The sequence below is a fragment of the Thermobia domestica genome, chromosome 5, assembly GCF_964235325.1.
Source record: "Thermobia domestica chromosome 5, izTheDome1.hap1.1, whole genome shotgun sequence".
In the NCBI taxonomy this organism is placed as follows: domain Eukaryota; kingdom Metazoa; phylum Arthropoda; class Insecta; order Zygentoma; family Lepismatidae; genus Thermobia; species Thermobia domestica.
In genome coordinates this window covers 47,707,209-47,727,460 of record NC_137458.1, presented here as the reverse complement: position 1 = coordinate 47,727,460, position 20,252 = coordinate 47,707,209, and the positions used below count along the sequence as shown (strand labels likewise).

Sequence of the window (20,252 nt, the reverse complement as noted above, 5' to 3'; positions counted from 1 at the left end):
TAGGTTACTAGGTATGTTTCTTACATATTTTTGTCTATTTTTTAAGTCGAAAATTGACTCTCTTTCGGGTCCTTATCTGGAGACGCAAATTTCACTATGTGGCAACGTTGCAGATAAAGAACTATACAGTAGATCTGCCAATCCATCAGATAGTTACACCAGATGGCAGTTAAAGTCAATAGACGCTGATACTAGCACCGCCTATTATCGTAACAATCATTGTAACCTTTTTGATGGATTTATAGTGCGCTAGTAATAGTTCTAATTTAATCTACGACGTTGCCACATAGTGAAATTTTTGATTCCCCATAGCGGCTGAAGGTGGCCCCGGAGGATATATCATCATGTAGCATTTTAGCTTTATTTCGGCCCGTAGATTAGCGCTCTGTTGTCCGAGGGTGCCATTTTTAGAACACCCGATACAATATGCCAATGCTCTAGCTGTACTGGAGTACTGCTTCTCGTGGGATCAACGAAGTCAAGCATGGCATGTCGGTCTGCTCCAAGGAAAAATGGATGCCCGTTCGTACTCACCATATAGTGCCGACACTGCGGCACCCACCCAACATCGTGAGGACAACTGAGGAGTTACTTGAAAGAAAGAAGTAGTAACTTGCTGTCTACAAAAAAAAAAAAAAAAAAAAAAAATTAATGGTGAGGAGAGCCAACGTACTTATCACACATCACTACAAAGGCATAAATGTCACAAGTCGGCTGATAGTAGGCCTAAGGGCTGCTGTGCCAGAAGTTATTCTGTGAATAAAATTTAAAAACTACTATTTTAAATAATAAAATACTTTACACTAATGTTACCTGGGCTTTTTGGTCAAACTATTGTAGGGTCTCTCAGCACGAATCCTCGCCTGGTCAGGGGTCTCTAGACTACCACTAGAGGGCTGCAGCGAGGAGAGCGAGAAACTGGTTTTCATGGCAGATATCTCATATCCTGCAAAATCAAAGAAGAATAAGTTATTTCGTCAAAATAGAATGCCACTGAAGAGTAAATATAAGATGCATATTTAAAAACAAGATCTAGATTATCTCAACGTAATTAATAATAATCTTTCTACCCTCTGTGACTGTCCATTATATTGTAAGTTATGTAACATATCCGTGTTGTGATTCACAATCATAAAGTTTATATTTAATCTGCCAACAAGTTACGCAAAATCCGTCTTTTTATCATAGCAATATTTAATAAAGTCTCCAGGGGCTGAAGTGTTCAAATGATTAAGTAAGTACACAAGAAGCAGTTAATTTTTCTATCAAGATTGGGACAAGTCCAACTTTATTCTATCTAAAACTATAACAGTTGAAAATATATACATACAAACATTTAAACTGTTTCAGGACTCTACATACCTCCACATACAAGAATTTTTGCACCGATTTTTTTAGAATAAAAAATGAACTACTTTTCTTTCCTTCAGTGGTAAAGAAGTTTGATACTATATCAATGATCAAAGAACTGATTATATATTTTACAAACCTTGCCTGTAGCACAGAACTTTGATTATAGTAATATACATCAAACCGATCAAACCTTAAGATTGCTGTAAACGATTACGTATACGAGCTTGTAAATCAAGTACGTCTAATGTAATTATGACTGCATACAACAACAACAACAACAACAACAACAACAACAACAACAACAACAACAATAATAATAATAATAATAATAATAATAACTTTATTTTCAGTTCTATGAACAGTTCATAGGCAAAAATACAGCACTATGTTATAACCTTATACAATCATTTAAAACAGACCGGAAAATTTGTAGTATAGAATGAATATTAGCAGGTTAAAGTCTTTGTCAGAAGGTTAACATATTCGATTTACAAGGATCAAACTGATTTATACAAGATTAAAATAGAAACAGAACTATGGAAATTAAAGCTTCATTTAACAATCATTTACACAATGAGTCAATCTTGCTTAAAATTGCATATCCAGCATGCAAAAGGTCCTAGTCACTTATTGTCGTATTTCATTACAAAAAACTGGTTCTTTGAATCTGAAGATATACATAATAACAATAAAATCAATATTGGCAGCTAGATCCCTTGTCATGAAGTTAAAACAGTTTATTTTTGTAAAAATTGCTCTGGTATTTATAATAATAATAATAATAATAATAATAATAATAATAATAATAATAATAATAATAATAATAATAATAATAATAATAATAATAATAATAATAATAATTACATCACTCCTTTTTTCAAAATTTTATACTTTTCATAACACCACTATCTGATGTTACGGGGCATTACTTTGTAAACTACTAACATTAGGAATGCAAAACTGCGAATACGCTGATCTAAACTCTGTAAAATATCCAAAGCGAAAGCATTATATACAACTTATTTCTTAAAATAAATAACAGAATATAAGTTTCAGATTAGTAACTTTCATCAGTTGTAACAATTTATAATAAATAAATAAACAACTTTTTTAAATGAAATTATTAATGATCCTTCTAACCATACGTAAACACAAATAAATACAATTTTCTTTTTTTTCAAATGGGTCACAATTGAAAGTTCTATACTGATGAGCTCAATGACTGTGCATAAAAAAGTGTGTATTGATCGACAGTTACATTCGTTTTTACTTTCATCAATTAAAAAAAAAAAAAACTTAAAATATCTAAATAATTTTTTACTCATATCCTATAAAAGAAATTATTTTTAAAAAGTTCTTGCAAATTAGAGGCTTATGATTACTGTGTGTCCAAGTTGTACTTTGATTACGTCTAACATACCTAAAACTGGCGTTGTGGTAAGATATTTTTATACAAACAACCTCGTGACTGATCATTTATTATTATTATTATTATTATTATTATTATTATTATTATAAAACAGAAACATGGTTTCTTTGCCAAATTTATACATCCTATGTACAATCTTTAGTAATCTATATAAATAAAAATAAAAGTGACTATGTTTGTAATTTCATACCTCTTGAACCATCCGACTGACCTCGATCAAATTTTCAACATCGATGAGGTTCGGGACTGGGATGGTTTTTACCATTTCACTTTGACGGTGCAACTTAGGGGATGGGAGGGGAAGATACATAAAAATGATCGAAAATGACCGATATTAATGTCGAATCCATAGTTTTCGGGGTCGCTGAGATGAACACTGACACTTCTGATACCGTTTAAATCCAAATTCAGCCCACAATAAAAATATTATTTTTTTTATTTATATAGATTAGTTATTGTTTTCTGATTTTTCATTATATTTTCTTCGTTTCCATCGATTTGAAAGCGCTTCAGTAATAGTACAAAGTGACTGACTAACGGAACATAGTAGCCTACTAATTATTCTTATTTTAACCCAGGAAGCGGGTATTTGACGTTAGTGTTAAAATATTTTGTATATTCCACAGTATTATTAGCACTTAACGAAAAAAAAAATTCCGAAGGTAAGACATATACCAATCGATAGGGATCCTATTGGGCTCAACAAAATGATATGCGGGAGTAGAAAATCTCATCCATAGTTCTCTAGAGAACGAGGAAAACTAATTTCTTTGTAAACCTAAAAATCGATGCTGTACAAGAACCATATTAAGGTGAAATTGACATTGAAATGTGAACTCATTAAAAGCTCTTCATTATGACACTCGTATGATAATAATACATACTATATCTAATGAGATATGGCTTAAAAAACTTATAATTTCTGTTTACGTAAAATACTGTCCAAAGATAATAAATGTCATAGTTTTGGGGAAAAAAAAAACGAAAAGAAAATGGACTTTAATGGCGTTCGTTGAAATTAATAATAATAGATCACTTCTATTTTGCTGAAAGATAATGCTATTTGTGAATGTAGTGTATGTATAAAACATAAACTTTTACATAAAAGATCCTAACAGTGACACACTCTTTTACGCATACACAACTTTTACAGAAATTAAATTAGAAAGTTTTTTTCATCCTATAAAAACATAATGCGTAATGCAATTACTGTAACAAAATTGTCATTCTACGACCAAGAGAAGTGAGTCAAGTACGCCATCTTTCAGAAAAGAACATGAGTTACAAGAGGAGAACACTTAGAAACACGAAACATGATGTGGAGTACAGAAACGGACGTTTTCCATGCACGATATTGCTCTCATACATGACAGATAAATAAATAAACACACGTATGAAAGACAGCTGTTCATTCCGTGTCGAAAATGTTTATTCTGGTCCTAGTTCTATGTGTGTCTCAAAGAAGCAGCAGCGTACCTTGCTCGTTTTATCTGCACTGTTGTTAGAAGTTTTCAGTTTGTATTTAGTCCAAATAAGCTATTGAAAACGAAATTTCCTTAATAGAAACTATTCATAGAGCAAAGTAGATCAATCTATATATGTAGTGGCTGCTTTCAAATGAAGGTACACACACACACACACACACACACTCACTTTCGGCTTGCTTTCAATATTGACGTGGAAACATTTCAAAACACTCCAAGCAATTCAGATTTCTAACGTGTGGTCACGTTTAAATGTAAATTTCTCTCGATTTATTTTCATTTTCTAGCAGGATCAATAGGTCGAGTTAAGACAATTTTTCTATGAATGAATTAATGATCTTACGAAGTTAATAAAAGTATAACGAAAGTTTTGTAAGTTAGTATATAAGTTGGTGTACCGAAAGTTCTTGATTTATAGAGAATGCTAAAATCTTAAAATTACTCTCCTGTAAAATTTCGTTTATCACCAGTTACCTTGGTTGTTCACTAAAAAAATTCAGTAACTAAATAACGCCAAAGGCGTGAGTCAACCTGGACGAACAGAAAACAGTTGCAGAGAATTCAGTGAGCATTTAACAACCCTCCCAATCTCAAACCATACGCAGAAAAACAGGAAATACTTTACGTTTAAACAACAGCTACGATGAACAATACAAATTTATAGCTTCCTTTCCATCGAATTTAGACGAAGGTGTGTCATGTTATCTTCAAGCACGGAAAGAATACTGCCTATACCATTATAATAATAATAATAATAATAATAATAATAATAATAATAATAATAATAATAATAATAATAATAATAATAATAGAATTTTTGTAAGTTTATAGTTGAACTCAATAGCAAGTAACTAAAGACAGTACTCTTAAATTATTCTTACATGGACATTAAATAAGTTTTTTGAATGCTTCTTTTTTCCCTCAATAACTCAGATATTGGATTAATTTATATTTTTTGTGAAATGATGCCAAAATATAAGTCGAAGTATCAAAGAAATCTGAACACTTTAAAATCTTCCCGCTAATTTAAAATTACGAAAAACCTAAGTTTGGGTAAACCAGGAGTAAACTTCGTAATCGAGTAACAATTAAGATCAGAATTGGTTTAGAATTACAATGCACCTTTCAATACTTAAACCACATTCAGGAGTTTAAAAAAAAAATGTTTCATAATAGTAGGTATTCATTGGATAATGAAAGAAATCAATGCACCATTATTACAAATGTTTCGGCGCCCACCCAGCGTCGTGAGGCAAACTGGGGAGTCACATGAATAAAAGACATGACGGCCACTAAGTCTAGAAAGCTCCTGATGCGCTTGTTAGGGGCAGGGCGTCGCAGCGCGCTGAGCACGTGCTCGCCGCTAGGGTGGTCTTAGTTCTACCAGTCACTAACAGATGGCGTTGGAGCAACTTATGCTCACAAAAGGGCTGTTACGCCAAGTGGTTTTGTTTTTAGTTTTTATTACAAATGCTGAACACAAATGACTGTTTGTTATATATATCCACTCAATAAATAAACAAATAAATAAATAAATAAATAAATAAATAAAAGATGCTCACTACCTTACGACAAAACTGCTATACTACGTTTCAAGTTTTTCCGGAGCTCATCTTCTGCTATGTTAAAGAATATGCATCAAAGAGTATGAATACCTACTACTAAGAATGTTCCTACTATTAAACATAAAAACACCTTGGAATGCAGTACAATAATTAACATATTCGACAGTTGCGATTATCTTCGCCCTCCCATATTGAGTATAGCTGTGATTCTTATTTTCTTTTTCTTATTGCGTTATCTATTCCTCTTAAATTGGTTTAGTACTATTTACTAAATCAACTTAGGACTGTAGATTAGCATATTCCGTTAACTTAGGGAAAAAGATCGTTTATTATCTTAGCAAAAATGTGAGCAGATTCGTTTGTTTTGTAATCTTAGGAGAAATAGATTAGTTTGTTCCTTTATTTTCTCGAGAGGTAAAAAATATATATATATATATATATTAGTTTGGCTAGCATTAACAAAGCAATCACTATCTTCAATATACAGTGGAGTCTCGTTAATTCGAACTTGGATAATTTGAAATATTGGATAATTCGAACAGAAGTTCATTCCCCTTGAAAACTGTATTGAAAGCAATAGTAAAAAATCGTGTATAATTCGAACTTTTAAACCTATGTTTTTGGATAATTCGAAGTAAGTACAGTTCAAATTTTTTAATGTTTGACAGATGTAAACAGAGAAATACAGTTATCCAGATGACGTCACAGGGAAGAGTAATACAAAAGATAAACAGAAAATCTATGTAATGATACAAATGATGGTGTGTTGGGAAAGAAGTTAATATAGGGAACGTGTGCCAATATCATCTTGTCCCAGAATGGGTTGAAAATTTAAGATGAATTATTGATAAAGTCAACCAAATGGTATTAATAACGTATTTCACGCAATACATGAAATTCCAGATTTATTGACCGTACAAAAACAATCAAATTTAAGCAAATGAGACTTACGACTTCTTAAAGGTGAGAATAGAATATTCAAATTGATACTGATTTTTAATTGTTTGGGCTATTCACTGTATGTTGTAGTGTTGTACGTAAATATATTTTCCTTTGTACACGTAGTTTGAATTATGTGGAGTCAATATCGTTTGTTAGTTTCCGGTATTAGATCACGCAAATAATAAGCTGCTTTAAAGGTAAAGTCTACACCATATGAATATGTTTTTGATGCACAGTACTGTGGTTTGTTTGTTATTATAAATGTGAAAATGATTGTTGTTGGATAATTCGAATTTTGGATAATTCGAAATTTTTTCATGTCCCCTTGAACTTCGAATTAAAAAGAGTTTACTGTATTGTTGTGTTGTTTAATCGGGACACATTTTTTGGAAAACATTTTCCAAAGTCATCCTAGAGAAATTTCTGTTTAGAAAAAAAAAATGAAATCTTCGACGGGTTCTGTTTGATCAAAGCATTTGATCAGCTATCACTCTTAATAAATAATCGAAACTTGTTTATGTATGATTCTATTCTATGTGCACCCTTTCCTATCCCATTCCACACCTCTTTTTGCTCTTTACAAAGAAACGCTCGAGGAACAATTTTATGATTTCTACTGCTGTATACTATATATCATATTGTTACCAAAATACTATAAAACGAAGCACTAGGATAGTGTACAGCAGCAGAAATAGTAAAAATCTTCGTCAAACAGTATTTTCCGTTTTTCTGTACGAGACATAAGACGAAGATCATACAAACACACATAGGATCAAATCATACATGAATATATTTTGACATTTACGAGAAGGCTTTGATCAAACGGAAACAGCTAATTACAAAGTGAAGAAAATGAATACAAAGTGTGTATCTATCCGCAAGAACAGAGCCCAAATATGATCACTGACCTTTACAAGTATATTACACCTTATACAACCAGTAAACGAACATCCAGTGAACAAGATTCTTTTCCTTTTCCCCGAAGATAGCGTAACAGCTCACGACAAGTTAAGAAATTGATGCTCCCCCGTGTAGGCCAATAACCACGACTACAGAGCATTCACTCATACAACAGTGCCTTTGAGGGACTGATTTCAATCTTCTGTCAGTTTGAAGTTAGTTTCGCCTGACGAAGCAAAAACAGTTTAACACTGGCTATTTTTTGAATGTCAAGATCAGAAGAGATTCAGAAGGCCAGAACAGAACCATTGGTTATAAGATTTAAGACTGTGACGGTGAGTGAAGTTGTACACAACACAAGCTGGATAGTAACTAGTCTTGCATGTATTCATGTAAGTTATATCTTATTTACGATTTTTTTTTATGAAAGAAACATTAAATGAAATATCAGTACAACTGGTGTCACGTTCCAGTAGATGGGTAAGATAAAAGTAATAACTTTCCTGTATATATATATATTACAGAAAACAAAAAAAAAAAAAAAAAATCCAGCCAGTATTCTGAACAAGACACTCAGTGTTCAATCACACCAGACATTTCAGAATGCAAATGAGTAAATCTTTGTACCATAACAATCATAATTTCCATGGACACTATATGTAAACTTCATGTGTGTATATGAACATCCTCCCCCCCCCCCCTCCCTAAACTATCACTCTGTTTACGGCAAAGTCAAAATGTGAAAAGAGCAAAATAATTTGTTATGATGTGAAATAACTCATTTTCAAGTTCATACAACTGAAAATACCCACTACCCCTAATGTTAAACTTTAATTCTAGGAAAAGAAAATCCTAGTTAATTTTTCGGTGATATTCTGAATAATATTCAATTCAAAAGAAAATTAAATAATTCATAAATAAACCACAATTTTACGCCCTTGACTACGCCCTCCTTTTTTTTTTTTTTTAATAAACCAGAGAGTATGTTCAAAATGCTATTAAATAAACTAACAATTGTATTCAAAATCTTTCGTATAGGGTATAAATTTGGTTGCCCAACAATTAAAATGTCATAAATTGCATCCAAATTCCTGGTCTATAAGAAAACGTTGGTAGTATGAAGTAACTAACTCTAGGGTCTATGGAACCAGCAGGTTCAACGCCGAGTTCACAAAAGCTGTCCACTGACTTCTGTCCTTAGCCAACTGGATCCAGTTTCTGTTTTGTATTCCTATTTCTGCGAGATCCATCTTAATATTGTCCTCCCATCTGCGCCTAAGCCTTTCTAATGGTCATTTTCCGATCAAATTTCCAGCGTTCCTACTTTCTTTCATTCTACTAGCTACATGACCTGCCCACCTAAGCTTCCTAGACTTGATGACTCTAACAATGTTTGGTAAACCGTATAAATTATGTAGTTCCTCATTATGAAGTTTGCGCCATTCCCCATTCCCGTTCCTCTTGGATCCGAATATTCGCTTCAGTATTTTAAATAGTTAACCGTCTGCGTTCATCCGTCAGAGTAAGCGACTACGTTTTGCAACCATACAGAACAACAGACATGATTATCGTTTTGTGTATTTTAAGCTTCAAATTCCTCGACAGAATTCGCGAAGATAAAAGAGTGAACTGAATAATAACATGAATTCCTAGCTTTCAGTCTAGGGATGGTACCGAGACCGAGACTAGTCTCGGTCTCGTCTCGGTCTCGTCTCGAATTATCGAGACGAGACCGAGACCGAGACGGGCTTTTATATACCGAGACGAGACCGAGACCGAGACGGATTTTATATAACCGAGACGAGACCGAGACCGAGACAGGCCTCTATAAATCGAGACGAGACCGAGACGAGACTTAGGTCAGTCTCGAAAGTCTCGGTCTCGTCTCGAATATTGATAAAAATTAAAATTGTCTTCACTCAAAATTTCTTTCGTCGCAGTGTTAGATAATATGGGTACGGTTGACTGATGTACAGTCCTGTATTTAGGGGGTGCCTATCAGGCTCAAGCCCCTCCCGAAATAAATTTGTGACTATTTTTCGCACTGCACGTACAGCACAAATGTTTCTTACCCGTTTCTCAAACCTCTCCCGAAACAAAATCCACTGCTGATGTAGCCTTCTCTGTCCGTCTGTCTGTCTCTCTCTATCTATATCTATCTATCTATCTATCTATCTATCTATCTATCTATATATATATATATATATATATATATATATATATATATATATATATATATATATATATATATCAACAACGTTTGGGAGGTGATTCCTGACACCAAGATAAGACAAAAAGTATAGACCAACCTGGGTGCACAAATGCTTACTTTTGGAATTATAGGCTGCCGAAACATGAAAAAATGAACTTTAATGGTCCCTAGCTCCAATACTATAGGATCTACGGTAGTCGGATCAAGACTTTACTTAGGAACAATTATGTGACCTATCCAAAAATACCTGTTTCAGAATCCTGCGGTACTCACACAACAATTTTCATAGAAGGAGTTTGTCTAAGGGCATATAATTTTAAGTACTCACCAACTACCTCTGTAAAAGCAGTTGCAGAAGTACCGCAAGATACTGATACATGGATATTTGGATAGGGAACATACTAGTTCTTAGTTGAAGTCTTGACCCGACTACGGTAGATCCCATAGTATTGGAGCTATGCAGTAGCATAGCTAGAATGTTTTTCAAGGGGGCCAGTGAAGGGACCACGAAAATTTTGAGGGGGGCATCTTCAATGAATGGGAAAACTTGATTCATATACTCACAAAACTTGTAAGGTTCAATCACAAGCTAAAATGTACTGAATAATTTAAAAATCATTGAATATGCATATCTTATTCTATCCATTAGGCCTATCCTATCCAAAAGCACTATTTAAAAAAAAAAAAAAAGCAGAAATACGATAACTACTTATTTTTTAGTAGTCGTTAAGAAAATCAAAGCGAACTAGGAAACAAGTCTGTTTATCATATTTATACAGTGGAACATTACTTCTGAAAGTTGAATGGAAACTGTAAACAACAAGCTGTTCGCAGAACATGCCGCGACATCCTTTGTGAGTAAACCTAGTGCTCGTGATTGCTGCCGAACATGAGCAAGGGTTAGGTGACTACTCCACTTAGACGTGACGGCGGAGGTTGACTGCTATAATAGAATTGGACAGGCGAAGCTCAAGGTTATAGGCAGTAGTCATCTCAAATTTTACCAGTTCGAAACATTCCTTCTTGCACACATGGGACCAGTTTGCCTGATGGAATGATGGAAGTGAATAAATATCACAAGTTCCAGATTTGTTTTAATACCGCATAATAATATTAATAGTTATTTATATTATTATGTAGATAAACTGTAATAATAATAATAATAATAATAATAATAATTATTATTATTATTATTATTATTATTATTATTATTATTATTATTAGTAGTAGTAGTAGTAGTAGTAGTAGTAGTAGTAGTAGTAGTAGTAGTAGTAGTAGTAGTAGTAGTAGTAGTAGTACCAAATTATTTAATGATTACTATGCATTTGTTCTATGTCACCACAGTCAATGAGAATTAACAACTTACTGTACGAATTGTAATAGGTAATGTACAACACTTCTTTCGTCCAACGCAAGTGTAATGGTTTACTAAAGTGTATGCTATTTGTAAGTAAGTGTCTCATATTTTAGTATAAATTTCAGCATTGAAGCGAATGAGAATGCCGACTGATTTTGCTTTTCTTTCTGGCTCTTTGTCGAAAACAAAAGAGATAACTACGTCAATAAGATACAGGGGTTAAAAGGTAGTTCAGGTGGTGAGATCAGTGCATGCATCCCACAAATTTCGGTGAATTAGATCTTGCTGTACTACGAACATAAACTAGTAGAGCTATTTTACTCGAAACGCAGAGCAGTGGTTCAGTGGTAGAGCGTCCACCTTTGGTCCGATCACAGCTCGCGTCAAGTGAACTTTGTGGTGGACAACCACCGCGTGCGTGGGTTTTCTTGGGGTTCTCCCGTTTCCTCTCACTTTCTTCATTCCACCATTTCATTCATCTCTCGTCGTCACCGTCACCATTAGCCTAGTTGGCATATCCGTGGGACGTAAATCTTGATTTCATTTCATTTCGGAACGCAGACTATTGCAACATACGGTATTCTGCAGTTGATAACTCTGTTGTGGAGAGATGTTTTGGTAGAAGTTTCACTTGTGGCTACGACTCACTTAGCGTTTGTAAACCTATAGCTATATCACTGTGTGGGGGGCACTAGGGGGCCAAGATTTTGAGCAAGGGGGCCTGGCCTCCCTGACCTTCCCTTGGCTCCGCAACTGGAGCTGTGCAACATTAAAATTCATTTTTTTTTTTCATGTTTTTGGCAGCGTGTAACTCCGAAAGGAAGCATTTTGTCTCATCTTGGTGTCAGGAATCACCTCCCAATCGTCGGTGTTGTTTTATATATATATATATACCCAGGCGTCAATTGTAATACTGGGTGCAACACCCTTATTTCATGTGGCTACGTACGTCAGTAAGTGAGAGCATCAATTATTCCTGTGAGAACAGTAAGCATTACTCTCACTTACTGACTATGTCGCCATAGAAATGAGGGTGTTTCACCCAGTATTAAGACTGACACCACTGTCTTGTCATAGTGTTCCCAACAAAAAGCATATTATCCTCGTTTTATCCCAAAATCTGGACTTGGGTTTTTCTTCAGTGTATATGCAGTTATTCAAAGATTTACAGTTAGTAATACGCATTGTGTTGATTTTTGGGTTAACTTGTTTTAGTTTAACGTCCCACGGTTATGCTAGGGCGGCTAAAGGAGACGTGGAGCTACTGATTATAGTTGAACCACTTTGGTCGTTCAACTGTACCCACACCGGGAATCGAACTTGGAACCACGCGAATTGTAGTTAAGCGTGCTGCTTACGGCTCTGCTGTAGTCTGCTTACGTTTCTGCGTGACATCATTGAAATGAGAGCAAAACATAAATTAAATTAAATAAAAATAAATAAATATACTTCACATAAACTACTGCGAAGAGTAGTACGAAGAGTAAAACAAGATATTTGAAAAAGGAAACAAATTATTGCTTTGTCCTACTTAGATGAGTAACAATAACTCTATGGACCCCCAAAGCTGATTTCGTCGCCACCGAGGGTCGATATTTTCCCCAGCGTACAAAGAGATAGATCTGCAGTATTCATGACAATTTATTTAAATTATAGCACTAAATTCTTCAATTTCTTACGTATTATCCTTTCCATATTTCTCAGAGTAGAAATTTTGTAAGCCTGACTGGGTTTTTCGACGCTCTTATAGGTGAGGACCCCGGGACACTGTCTCAGTTGCTCCTGCCTAGTTACGGCTATGCATAGTAATGCATTACGACCTTACGATCTCGTATAAGAAACAGAATGTACTTAAATTGAGACGCGAACTATGCGAAATATCGGACTTTGAATCTAACTTGTTTGTTGATTTCAACCCAAGACCACACATAACAAAGGTGGGTGTCTTAGCTCCCACCACAAGGTTCAGGAAGTCCGTGTTACAAAGTGTAAATTAAATACGTATATATGAAACGCTAATAAAGCATTTGATCAATTAGAAACAAAATATATTGTAGTAATAATTTACCCTATTTGTTAAGATCATGAAAGTTATATTCTGTTTTTAAAATGACAGTCAAAGCAGAATGTATTGGACAATAAATGAGGTATTGTAAAATTTCAATTTCGGTCCGATTTAATACTTTCGAGCTGCTATATGTTGTGTTATCCGTTAGGAGGTATTGATCAATTCTGATTCAAAGGAAGAAAATAAACTACTGTATAGTACTAGAGTTAATTTAATAGAGTTTAATTGTATAGGCAGTAGTGAGGCTATTTGAGACTAAGTCTATTGCTAGAAAGTGATATATGGGTTACTATTGGGTTTTATCCCAGATATGATATACCAACAGACATGGGCGGCGATTAGGGGGGGCAAAGGGGGGCAGTTGCCCCCCACTTTTTTGAAATTACCAATTAATGTATATAGTTTCATTTGGAAATATAAAGTTTTGTATGTATTATTGGTTCATAGAATAAAAATGGTGCCATAAAATATTTGTCGTTCCATGAGTACGTATTGGTTGTCTTCCCGTGGAATTAAGAAAGCTACAGGAATTGCGTTTGAACTGCTACTAAAAATGGACCAAAAATTAACCTATTGGAGCGCCATAATTAGAGCGTACAGTAGAGCGTCGATTATCCGAAGTAATTGGGGGACATGGGTGTTCGGAAAACTGGTTTGTTCGGATAATCGAACTGTACTGTACTGTACTGCACTGTACTGGACTGTACTTCTACAGCCAGTGCCAAACCGACAGAAGTGTGCTGATTGTTGAAACACAGCGACTGGCGGCTTGGCCGGTCAGCAGCGCCTTATGAAGGCCCCATTAGAAGCAATGTTCCGCCAGCGGTGGCTCAGTGCGGCGACTACTGTGGGAAACTTGGTTTGGAAGTGAGGGGGATGATGGACGGTAGGGTGGGAGAGTAACAGGTGCGAGCGAGTACACAGTTCGGTTAAGCGGTCGTTCGGTTGACCGACGTTCGGATAATCGACGCTCTACTGTACTTTAATTTCTTCTTGCAAGTGCTCGATATGTTAGTCAGCTGCTCTGGAACTAATTGAGATAACATTTTGCAAGAAAAGAAGTCCTTCACAAGTTATTCTTTAATTGCACAAAAATCGACAGTTCCTAAAATGTATTTTGTTCTTTCTAATAATAAGGAATATTTTGACTTGATTTTTTTTTTTTTAGTTTAACATCCTGTTCAGCAGCGAAGTTATGTGAGACGTGGACTTAATTATCAACGTGGAGTCCGAACCACGTGAGCTCCCCGGGGAATCGAGCCCCGGTCTCCCACGTCAAAGGCGTTTACGCTAACCGCTTAGCCACGAAGGAGCTCAGTAAGGAATTTTGCAGTATAATATAGGAGTTTAGGGGTGTACATATACAGTTTTGTATATACAATTCAATTTATTAAATTTAGCATAATTCTAGATTTTAGGATTATTTTGTATAACTGAAATGTAGAGTCACTAAGTATTGCTGAGTTTTGATATATTCCAAGAAAGTGAAAACTGTACTTAATGGCAACGAACATGTTTCGGGAAGGTGCAAAAGTATTTCTTTAAATGTCGTAGCATATGCTTGTAGTATTGACTGTCATTCTAAGAGTAATAACATATATAATAGCATGCGTGGAATAAAAATACGTTGTTCATTAATTTCCAGTTTCAATATAACTTTTGCAAAACAAGCCCCATTATTCATTACTATGATTATTTGATTAATATTATCCTTTCTGTTTATTTGTTTTGCAAATTTATTAACCCTTTTAAGTTTTTTCGGTCGTTTTCGACCGATATTGTAGTGTCTTAAAGATTCGATTAAAAGAGTACCAAGAATGCTATTTAGTTCCGTTTTTTTTTTTTTTTTTTTAATTTTCCAAGAGAGGAGGCATTCAAGAAAGCCTTGGAAGGGTCTATATGCTTCCGAGCGTCAGAACATAGGGGGGTATGACGTCATCAATTTACAAATTCCCTTTTTTTAGGGAGGTATAACTTCAACATTTTTTGGTGAGCTTCTCTTTAATCCTAGAATCCTAATATTTTCCATAAACAATCAGTGGACCCATTAGTTTTTATGAGAATTTTTTCGGATCTCTTCGTCAACATAGAAGGGGGATTCAGAGGAACAAAATGGTAAAAAAAGGGATATTTTTGACCAAAAATCCCACTTTCGCGATTCTTGCTCCACTCGTCTACATGATAGGGACATTTGAGTGGTACTTTCTGAAAGCCTACTCGATTCTAAAGAGAACGACGTATGTATCATCATCCTACGATAATTAGGGACGTGTCAGGAAATTTTTGAAGTTTGTATAGTATCCTTGGGAAATTTCGGAAATATTCGCAGAAGAGGAAAATATTTTTCCCGCCCTTAGTATTGAAGATAGGAGATTGGTATTTGGCACACGTAATTAGTACCATAAGTAACATTTTTGGAGTGATTTCCAGATCTCTATGTTTACCCAGGGCCGCACAGAGGGCCCCAAAACGGGAAAAAAGGGACTTTTAAGTAACAATCCCTATTTTACTCAATTTTTCCCTCCTTAGGGACGTCCGAGGGACATGAGGGTAATTTAATCTGGAAGCCTACTCTATTCTGAAGAGAATGGCGTATGAACCGTGATCCTACGATAATTAGGGACGTGTCAAGAAATTTTTGAAATTTATATAGGGTATTCTGGGACATTCTGGGAATATTCGCAGAAGAGGAAAATATTTTTCCCGTCCTTAGTGTTGAAGATCGGAGATTAGTATTTGGCATAAGCAATTAGTACACTACGTAGTATTTTTGAAAGTGATTTTTGGATCTCTATATTTACCCAGGGCCGCGCCAAAGGGCTCTAAACCGGGGAAAAAGGAATTTTTTCAACAAAAATCCCTATTTTCCTCAATTTTTCCCTCCTTAGGGATGTCCGAGGGACATCGGGTAATACCATCTGAAAGGATACTCTATTCTGAGAAAAACGAGGTATGAACCATGATCCTAGGGTAAATAGGGATAACACTGTCGCTGCTTATCTGAGACTCACGAAAAACACCGAAAAAGGCAAGAATTTAAAAGGGTTAAATATGCCTCTAATCTGATCACACAATTTTCCACACAGATATTCATGAGCAAGGAATCAAATCGCTTCTTACACCTTCGTTGTTTAAGAGTACAAAGGGCTAGTGTCTACTTGCGTTTCTCTTGTCAATTTACTTAATAAAATATGAAATACGATATACGATATTTTAACTGAAAAAGAGAGTATCCTATTAGTTATACAACCTTTCGTCAAACAAAGTGTTACAAGTAACCAGGAAAACTAACATTGATATCAAATATTCAGATCATGTCTTTCCCCCCACACACACTTTTAACGTCCAACCTCCGCCACTGCCCACAGATGATTGAACCTGGAACACACGCATGGAAAGCATTAGCGCTAGCAAATTAGCTATGAAGAGGTACAGCATACCATAATAGTCAAGAATGAAAGCAAAAAATAAGAAGCGGAAACGACAGACTGTACGATAATAATACTTTCACAATTTTAATTTCACACTATTTATTTCGAGACTTTCGAGACTTTCGAGACGAGACCGAGATTTGGTCCTCGAGACCGAGACCGAGATCGAGACAAGCATCTATTGACCGAGACGAGACCGAGACCGAGACGGCGATTTTTGACTCGAGACGAGACCGAGACCGAGACCGCTATTTATCAACCGAGACGAGACCGAGACTGTACAAAGTCTCGTCTCGTCTCGTCTCGATACCATCCCTATTTCAGTCGAATATCTTTGTGGATATGGTTTGGTCTGTTAATATTGATTCTAGATATTAGAAAGTATCCACTGTGTCGAAAGTATTTGATATTTTGATGCATCCATAATTTGCAGTATTACGATTCCGGCGAATTTGGATGTAATTAGTTTCTCTGCATTTACTTCTAAACCCATGTTCCTGCAAGCATTTAATAAAACCTCTGTATTTCCTTCTATTGTTCTCGTATCATTCTAAGGCGCACACAAATAATTTTCTATGTAAGACACCTATATTGGATATATAATTAAACAAAGGAAATTTTTTCCTGCTATATTTGTATCTAATATCAGAATTTATAAAATGCTCTCAATGTGAAATATCAGTGGTGAGTGCAAAGTCAGGGACTGATTTTGAGACGGAACAGGGAGGGAGATGCAAAGCCAGTTTCACCGCCACTGCTGATGTGACATCCCTGTTGCAGAACTTTTCGAGTTGCCACTGATCGAGAATGATAAAAATCGAAGAAAAACGGAAAAGAGGAAAGCATTGAAGAGAAAAATCTGGATGTGCAGTGGATGGAAAACACATCAACCTGGAGGAACTTCATTAAAAACAATAACTCCATACGAAAAATGAAAGCAAATAAACCGATAAAAGTGTATGTGAAAATTGCATTACCTTTGTTTCATTGACATTAATGTTTTGTTTTAATCTCAAGAATAGTGACCTGCAAAACCGGAAATATATGAGTAACCATTAACAAATATTTGTTCCTGTCCTTTGTGGCATCATAATACAGAGCAAAACATTTGCCAACATCTTATGACAGTATCACAGCATTTTTTTTTTTTTTCAAACAAGACATGGTTATTATTTTTTTTTTAAACAGTTGATTTGAAACGATCTAATACCAAAATAATATAGTATCACCTTACCTTTTTTGTCGCATCATTTTTCGTAATAGATCATAAACATGCCATGTTATATTATTTTAGGAAGCAATTTTGCAATGTCTTATTATCTCCTGTTGCACTGCTACTGTTTTTACGGTCAATTTCACGATGTCGCCTGAATTTCCTGTTCTAATTCCTTGAGACACCATTAAATTTAATTCTAGGTTTCATGCTAATCTATACCTTTGACCCTTTAGTGTAAACGTTTATCTATTATATAACTGGATTGTAGGGCAGTCACTCTTGGCCGCAAAACTGGACTAGTTTTATTATCGAACATAACCATAAGAAAACAACTTATACTAAAATTATTAGTTGTGTCAAGTTTGTACATATTTTAAAAAAATATATTCCCTATACTTTTCCAGATCGAAATGACTGTTTCCTTAATTTAATCTTCCTAACCCTAAGTAAATACAAAAATCCATGAACTCACTCACTCACTGACATGAAATAACGGGTAATTTTTCGGTTGGCATGGGAAGTTGAAACTTGGTATGATTGTAGCTTTTCGGGACTAACCCACAGGAAAATTGCCAAAAGTTAGTATTTTTTAGCTTTTAGGGGGTCTAAAGGGGAGATGAAGAAATTCCCCATCTTATTTAAATGGGCCTCTTTTAGGACACACGTATAATCTAATGTTTTAGGTACTTAGAAATGGAATAAAAACTTGAAATTCAGTATGTTTGTATGTTTTCTATAGAATTATTTAACAAAATCATAAAAAAATAAAAATTTCCGACTTTAGATTGGTTTTATGGGGAACTGAAAAATCTTTCCCATGCTATTTATATGGGACATCTTCCACACCCCAAAATGTTTAGGCATTTTCGGCAGGATTAGAATTATGAAATTTGGCATGATTGTAACTTCCGGGACTAATGCACATGAAAATTGACAAAAATTAATATTTTTTAGGTTTTAGGGGGTCTAAAAGGGGATTTTTTTAAACGTATAATCTCATGTTTTAGGTATTTGGAATTGGAATGAAAATGTATCAACCAAATAAAACTACGTGCAATGTAAAATGTTTTCACAGAATTTACTTTCGTTTTCCTGTATGGCGTGTACCCGAGAACAAATTAAATCTTACTGTTCTCAAATAATCAACAAATGAGTTTCGTTTCATGACAGACTACGATAGACTATGATGAAACTACGAATGATGTGGACCCAATATTGAAACCGGATGTGATAGATCTATTACTTCTACTTTAGACAAAGGGATAAGCGCGGAGATGGAACTTATTATGGGGAGGGGTGAACTGATATCAAAAATCACTTCTTGCTATCTTACTATCTGCAGACATACAGACGAACGGAAGCCCATATTAGAATATAGTTCAGCTTATCTATTTGATGTTGAAAAATACGAACATAGTAAGAAATTTATTTTAGTTCACTTGCGTAGTTTTAAAATAATGCTCTGTAGTTCATTTGTATCCAGTTTCCAGTAATGCTTTGTAGCTTACTTGAGTACACTTTTTAGTAGTGCTTGTAGGTCACTTGTGTACACTTTTCTGTAGTATCCGTAGATCACTTATATACATTTCTCAGTAGTATCTAAGCTCAATTGTGTACACTTTTCAGTAGTGCCTGCCAGTGGCGTAACTAAAGGCTTGGGGGCCCTCCCGCAGACAGCTTACAGTTGGGCCCCTTCTCTACGTCTCACTTCACGATTTGGGGCCCTCTGATGGCTTGCCTTCCCCCGCAATGCGAGGTCTGCGGGGCCCTTATTTACGCCCCTGGTGCCTGCAGCTCACTCACTTATGTACAGTTTCCACTAATGATCTGTAGTTTACTAGTGTACAGTTTCCAGCAGATTTATGTACCCACCACTTCTGCAAAATTTGAATAGCAGTTTGCATACGATTTTCTTTGGCTCTCGGTAATTTATAGAACTTTGTACATTTCCAAAGTTATTAATAAAACAATATGGATGTCGTACGCATGCATTATCTATATTTTTTATGTATTTATTGCTGACGTCTGTACAACCTTCAGCAAAAATATATATTTATTCGCTACTTCTTTACAAGTTAATGAGGAATTTTTAAAACGATGTATCTTAAATGCATTGTGGTTCTTAATACGGTACCCGTGAAAATAAGACAATTTAAGGAAAAATGGGATGGACACAATTGAATGGAATGGGTAAAATAAGAAATAAAGGCCTAATACCATACGAAATATAATGGAACATAAGACAGAAAATTAAAGTATGCTCTCCAAGATTTAAATATGACTCTTGTTCGGAGT

The 20,252-nt window shown here is 35.0% G+C and overlaps 1 protein-coding gene across 4 annotated transcripts in view; it reads right to left on the bottom strand.

Annotated features, from left to right (window-relative positions):
- The window catches only part of klar (klarsicht), an 828,351-nt gene that overhangs the window by 586,745 nt on the left and 221,354 nt on the right, over nt 1-20,252 (bottom strand). For all 4 annotated transcript variants that reach the window (XM_081758673.1, XM_081758668.1, XM_081758672.1 and 1 more), the window contains exon 4: nt 814-946. In XM_081758673.1, coding sequence (XP_081614799.1) covers nt 814-946 — 133 coding nt within the window. The remainder of the gene's footprint in view (nt 1-813; nt 947-20,252) is intronic.